This window comes from Centropristis striata, chromosome 16 (assembly GCF_030273125.1).
Source record: "Centropristis striata isolate RG_2023a ecotype Rhode Island chromosome 16, C.striata_1.0, whole genome shotgun sequence".
NCBI lineage: Eukaryota > Metazoa > Chordata > Actinopteri > Perciformes > Serranidae > Centropristis > Centropristis striata.
In genome coordinates, this window is record NC_081532.1 from 7759304 (window position 1) to 7766262 (window position 6959).

The following is a 6959-nucleotide window of genomic DNA, read 5'->3' on the forward strand; positions in this document are numbered from 1 at the left end:
TTAATTCAACATGAATTTTAATACAGTAGGTGTTTGGATGTAAAACACACAGTATTTTGCATCATTTATTAGTGCTTCTCTGATCTGTGTTTCTGGCATACTGCACATATTCACAATCCCACTCAGCAGAGCGACATGAAATGTATTTACAGACAATTCTAACAGCCACCATTGATAGACTTACAAATGTGGACAAATACACCCAGCACACACAATTCACTTATTCATCTGTTCAATGGAAGCTACTGGGGGAGTTCCATGATTGTGGCTAGTGCAAAAAAACATTTTGAAGTTGACAGCAACTAATTTCATTAAAAAACTCCTTTACATTGAACGTTCTTGAGCTGCTTTTCAGTATTAAGCTGCTGATCCTTCACACAACAACTCCATCACAAACCAATTCTCACCAATCACTGAGCGGAAAGTGCGATGTGATTATAAGCCTCAATGCAAAATGTTTAACAATGACTGTGATGCCCAACACAAACATCTTTCAGAGAGTCTTCAGCTGCGACTGAGCATTAATAAACGAGCTGCTCACATCATGATATATATATATAATTGAATGAATATTTATGAAGCAATGATTTGTTTCTGAGATAAAGATTAAATGGTTCACCCTGAGTGACCGTGTGACACTTTATAATAAACTCTTCAAAGTGAAAATACTTGGTGATACTTTGAACTCATGCATTTTGCTTTTAAAAGGATAAATCTGGTGAAATCTGTCATTTTCTGTCAACAAATCCCATCGAAGGACGACAACCAACACTGGAGTTATTTTATGAACAAGTATCATCTTATTTCTCTACCCTGTAGAGCTCCATTTATTGCCCCAAAACTACCTTTAAACACTGGCACTGTAGTTTATTTGGAGTCCTGCTGCTGTAAATACTCACTAGAGCACCAAATGTGTATTCATCCGCAGCTGAAAATAGTGCCCAACAAATGAACTATTTTCACCTGTTTGAGTAACGTTCGCAAAAAACTACAGCACCCAGATTTTTAAGGAGCTATTTCTAAAAATGAAACTATAAATTTGTTTTTGAAGATTTGAAGAAATGGGCTTGTGGCTGAGGAAGTCAGAAAATATTAAGCAAAGGACTAACTCCCTGTTGGTTTGGGCCTTTTTACAGGATTTGTTGACAAGAAGAAAATAGAGATTATTTCTAGCAGCATCCTTAAATTTAATGCATTAATGGATGCAGTGGGTTGATTTTCATTTTGATCATGATAAAAGGAGCAACAACACCACTATTACTTGGAATAGACAGAAAAAAGGCACTCTGAAGTCCATTACGGGACACAATTTTATCTTATTAACTGCAGGCTTTTTCAGCGCAGCAGATATGCGGCTCCTCCCATGATTCTGAGCAACAGTGCAAAATGAAAATCAAACCATAAATTTTTAAACAGACAAACTGAAAGTACAGTGAGTTCCTCTCCCGTCGGCCCTCACACAGATCTGCCATTCAGTCATGGAAGTGCAGAAAAGGGAGGGAGAGAGAGAGAAACACTGTCTCTCAGTTTGTGAATGCACCCTGAAGCCGGTCTGACTTGACCCAGGGATTTAATAGTATTCTGCATGCAACTTCTGTATACGGGCAGCTGCTTCTTTCTGCCTGAGCTCAGCCCAGCTGCAGGAATGTCGTGCATACATCCTCCTTCTACTCCTTACAATCACAAAGTTATATATTTAAAGTTATCCTTGTGGTAAAAGAGCATCCTTTTGCATAGGAAGGGTGTCAAGAAGCTACCATTAATCACATTATACACATAACCATGGAGAAACTCATCGGTGACACCAACAGCTACTAATCAAATAACGTCTCCCGTTTCGAGTTTCTTCTCTCGTTCTTTTCTTTGGCCCTTAGCGACATTTTTTTGATCTTTAAAATAATATACAGACGAGATCAGCTCGGTTAAAAGTGCCTCCTATGGTGCCGCATGTAAAGGAAAGCACAGATGGCCGCGGCTCCCGCTAAAACAGCCAGTATTCCCAGAGAAGATGCAGAAGAGTTGTGGTCCGGGTGTGAGCCTGTGGGTCCGTTCATGTGATGGGCAGACTGCAAGACAGATATAAAAAACAAGGTTGAATATTAAAGCTGGAGGTGAAATGCACAAGAGGTCTGTACTACAAAGCAGGATTTGGGGATAGCGAGGCAACTTCGGGGTTAACTCAGTGCATCACTTCCTACCGGGGTTAAAGCCTACTGTCTACTGACCAATCAACTAGGGCTGGGCTATATGGACTAAAAGTCATATCCTGATATATTTAGGCTGAATATCAATATATGATGTATATCCCAATATTTTTATCACAAAGTGAGAGCAAATGTTCAGTCAAAGTCAAAGCCAAATATGACATGTCACAAGTAGTTTTATTGAAACTTTTTATTTAAGTGAACATAAATACTGTATAACAACAGGAGTACCTTTTTTTTTTTTAAATCAAAGCTCCATAAAGTGCAAATTTAAATAAAAAAAATCTTAAATAAAATAAATTAATTGAATTGATTGGCCCCCCTCTCACTCTCTTCATTGAGTTAGTATCGGTCTGATATCTGATCCGTTATCCGTGCATCCCTAGTTTTCATGACTTGCAACATGACTTGACAGAAAATAAATTACTTGACACTTGAGACATGATGACTTAAATGTTCATTTCATGTCTTAGTTTAAATATAAAATATTAAAAGTGTTTGATGTTCTTAATGTTGGCATTCTAAGTGTGTTTAACGTTTTCCTGTTACTACAACATCAAACTTTGATTGTTTGATATCAACAAATAATAGACGGCAATATAAAAGTTGAAACACAATCCAAGTTAATTAACGTTTTAACATTTTCATGTAATTAAATGTGTCATTAAATGGCCGTTATCAGTTGAAAAATTATGTTTTATGTTGTGATTTGACTTGGGACTTGCCTTGCCTTAACTGAGGACACAATTGATTTTACTTGACTAACTGGAGGTAGAAATTACTAGGAATTTGGGTGTGACTTCGACCAAATTACTTTGTTTACCTACAGAGTTGATAGCAAACGTCATGTGACTACTCAGTGTGATTGTTGGGTTTAGTGAAGTCAGATAATGAAAAGATACTCTAGATGTGTTCAACCTGCTTGGCAGCACAGGCCTCTGATCTGATCTGTTTAAATCAGAAATGCAGACAGACTGGAGTCACCCACTCTGTTTGTTTGATTTAACTTTCAGTTTCAAGAAATCTTCTCAGTATTGATGAACCAAATTGAAATCTCACTCAGTGTCACTGTTGGCCATTAACCAAACCACACATTTTCAGCCTCTGGTGCATGAAAAATAAACATGCACACACTTGAAAAACCTCACATTTAGTTCTATTTACTTTTTGTTTTGCATAACGAACTTTGGAAAATGTGCAGCTAGAATTAAATACATGTTTAATGGATAAAACTTGTAAAACCACTGGTATGACTTTAAGAGTGAAATCCAAGTATCCAAAGCTACAATAAAGAGGTGAATGGTCAGTTTTGGGAATATTGTTGACTCAGCCCACCAGATCCACCACTGACAAGATGTTGTTGAACAATTTGCCACTTTGTTTAAGGCATTCTGGCCCCTTTATTAACTCAGAAAAGTGAGCCAGAGTCCTTAAAACTTGCCTTTAATGAGTTGTCTTTATTGTAAAAACATATGCTGTGCTTTAGAAAATGGACAACTAGAAATAAATTCATACAACTTTTGATGGCTTTAAAAACACTGTTTTGTCATTAAGAGGGAAATCCAATTCAACAAAGCCACAACAGCGAGGCTGCACCCACCAAAAAAGCTTTTTATTAACTCCATTAGGTCTATTAAACCAAAAAGAAGATCTGTGAGCATAGATAAACTCCACTAAGACTGGTGCCAGGAGTTCTACTTAATGACAAAACCAATGAAAGCACAAGTAACAATGCCATCCAAAAATCATCCAACCTTTAGAAATGTATGTTTTTTTAATCAGTAGAATGAAAATTCTTATGTAGTTTTAAAGATTCTAGTGGCATAATGTGTATTTGCTCATAGTTCACATAGAAAGCTGAGAATATATATTAGATCAGATTAACTACAGGATATAGTGTATATACTAAGAGGAGGTCCTGTGCTGTTTTCATGGCTGAGCTAAAAATAATGTATTAATACAACGACAATAATGTGTCCCACCTTTTTCAGAACACGCAGCTCCACGTCCTCGCCCGCCGTCCTGAACAGATCCACTGTCGCTCGATGTGTCAGATCCTCCAGCTTGACTCCGTTGATCTACACGACCCACAAAAAGCAAAAACAATAAGTGCTTTTTCATTCAATATCACCTTCAATGACTGAACTTCAGTCCATTAAACATTAGTTTCACTTTCAATTTGATGACATCTAAAATATTTGTTGGAATAGCACTAAAGACAGTTTTAATCCAAGAAAAATGGCAAAGCTTTACAATAAAGAAGCTTAAAATGAAGGAATGGTTGGTAATTTTGCTTAAAAAACAAGATATACAATGAATGTAATATCAAAATGCTGTCTAGTTTCCCTTCTAGTATGACTATTCAGTTTAGTCAAAGCAATTTGGCTTTGTATTATCAACTGATAACTTATCAGCTATACTTTGAGTATCAGGCTTGTACAAAATAATAGAAATTTCTCATTATGGGCTAATAATTTATCTGTACCAATACACAACATGCACTCCTTTATTACGTTATGATAATTTGCGTATCATTATCACAATGTGATTCACTATCATTGTCATAATGATACTGAAACCATTTAGAACTTTCACTTTTAATGCAATATAACAGTTGTCTTTTTTCTGCATTTTAAGCAGATAGTATACTCACTCATCTATATTGTGTGACAGCCGTTTTCTGTTTTTTGTTGCTATGATGTTCATGTTGCCTTTTTGGTCTAGTTGCTCTTGGAACAGAAATTTTAATCTAAATAAGTCTAGTATAAGTGTATAAGTTTATATACATATACTCAGCCTATTTTTTGCATTTATATATTATACTAATATCACGATGTGTACAGCTTATCCTTGCATTCTCAATGCCTTTTTCCTATAGTGTGTCACTGTACTACTCTTCATATAGCCCACCGGGAATAATTAAAGTGTTTCCCATTGACTTGACTATAAATTGTCTATGTAATGTATGTATGTATGTGTACATTGATAGAAAATTGTATTTTCTTTCATATTTGACATTAGTTGGTGGTGTCAAGTTTATGTACTTATGTTCATTTTTTCTCTATAAATGAATAAAAAACTGAGATAATAGTGAACATGTAATACCGCCAGGATCTTGTCCCCCTCCTGGAGTCTTCCATCCAAAGCTGCAGCTCCATCTTCTTTAATTTTGGACACGTATATGCCGCTGTCATTCACTACATACTGCTGATCCACGCCCCCAACGATATTGAATCCCAAACCTGGAAAAAAAATAGTTACAGTGGCATAAGATAGATGTTTTTGAGAAAATTCAAGAGGCATGGGTTTAATTGTTAACGTGGGCAGAAACTGCTGATTCATTAATAGCATTTACCTCAATGGATCAAAGTACAAGAGGAATAAACTTTATACTGCTTCTCAGAGGACAGACATCAGTTCAGCAAATCGTCACAATGTTAAAATAATCGCCGAAGTCATTTTTCGTCAAAATTGTTTTTTTTTTGCCTAAATCATCTCCTCATGACGCCGGCAGCCACCTATGGTAAAATCGCCTACATCCTCAGTTGATCAGATCATGTGATTTTACCCCTTTAAGATAATGGCCTATGTCAAGTGTGTGACTTAAGCGGATTTATTATGCCTAAATAAAATGTGACTTAGGCAATTTTTTGAACATGCCTTTGTGACTTAAGCAAGATATGGTAACACTTTATTTTGAAGGCGTCTTCATAAGAGTGACGTGAGCGTGTCATAAACATGACGTGTGATGAACATGGACATGGATGTGTCATGAACATTAATGACACTTTGAAGTAACATTAATGCTCATGATACTTGTCATGTCATGTTTCTAACAGGCTTATGTGACTCTTATGTAGACACCTTCAAAATAAAGTGTTACCATACCTTGCTTAAGTCACAAAGGCATGTTCAAAAAATTGCCTTAGTCATTTATTTCTCTTAAATTACATAATTTACACACAGTGGGATTACTATGCCATCCTTTATTACATCCTTTTTGATTGAAATGATCAATAAATGTCATATGTTACACTTTTGGTGACGTTTTTTGTGTTTCCTGCAAAACTAAGAATAAACTAAAAATAAGTTAGGCCGTTATTTTAACAGGGTGACGAAATATTACATAACATGTGTAAGTCTCTGTACTCTCTCATGAAGCCGAATAAACATTCCTGACTGTCTACTGGCGTCAATAGAAAGTCTGTTACAATCTGACAGGCCGAGCAGTAACGTCACTTTTAAAGATTTGAACAGCGCCAAAGTACCAAAATCATTAATATTTGTAACTCAACTAACCAGCAAGAGGTTTACGGGCTTCCACAACCTAATTCCCCTACTTGTGCTACACGTTAACACATGGTGGGATGTGGTTTTTTTGCTATTTTTGATTCGCTAATTAGCCGTTAGCTTCAGGATACACACTTAGCCTGGCAGCTTGTGATTTTTGCTGCTACGTAGCGTTGGCTAACAGCGCTAGCCGCTAGCTGTGCGTCAGGTTGTCCGGCGCTCTTACCTGCCGATCCTCGCTTCAGGCTTATGTCCACCTCGTTGGACGAAGGGTGCAGAGAGCCATTCATTTTGTCGGGACAACGCCAAAGGTTAAATAGATCTTGGGAGAAGTGGGGACAAACTATTTATGTGAAGGTGAACTCATTGAGGAGTTTCGGTTTGCTTCCTCCGGTGCAGGCGGTGGTTTGTGGTTGTGCTGCCCCCTGATGGAGAGAAGCAGAACTGCAGGCCGACCTTTGCATT

At 37.0% G+C, this 6959-nt stretch overlaps 1 protein-coding gene across 1 annotated transcript; it reads right to left on the reverse strand.

The window, feature by feature from the left end:
• On the reverse strand, positions 1–6959 carry synj2bp (synaptojanin 2 binding protein). The gene is made up of 4 exons (XM_059353004.1): positions 6721–6959; positions 5310–5446; positions 4187–4282; positions 1–2066 (listed from the first exon to the last, which is right to left on the reverse strand). The coding sequence occupies exons 1-4, from the start codon at positions 6782–6784 to the stop codon at positions 1923–1925; spliced, it is 441 nt and encodes a 146-aa protein (XP_059208987.1). The 5' UTR covers positions 6785–6959; the 3' UTR covers positions 1–1922.

What these genes read in the sequence shown, in the direction of transcription:
- synj2bp (XM_059353004.1), bottom strand. Translation starts at nt 6,784, where the DNA reads ATGAATGGCTCTCTGCACCCTTCGTCCAACGAGGTGGACATAAGCCTG. An exon ending in AGGGGGACAAGATCCTGGCG is followed by an intron (nt 4,283 to 5,309) that starts GTATTACATGTT and finishes TGGGTCGTGTAG; the next exon opens with ATCAACGGAGTCAAGCTGGA. An exon ending in AGCTGCGTGTTCTGAAAAAG is followed by an intron (nt 2,067 to 4,186) that starts GTGGGACACATT and finishes TCTGTCTTGCAG; the next exon opens with TCTGCCCATCACATGAACGG.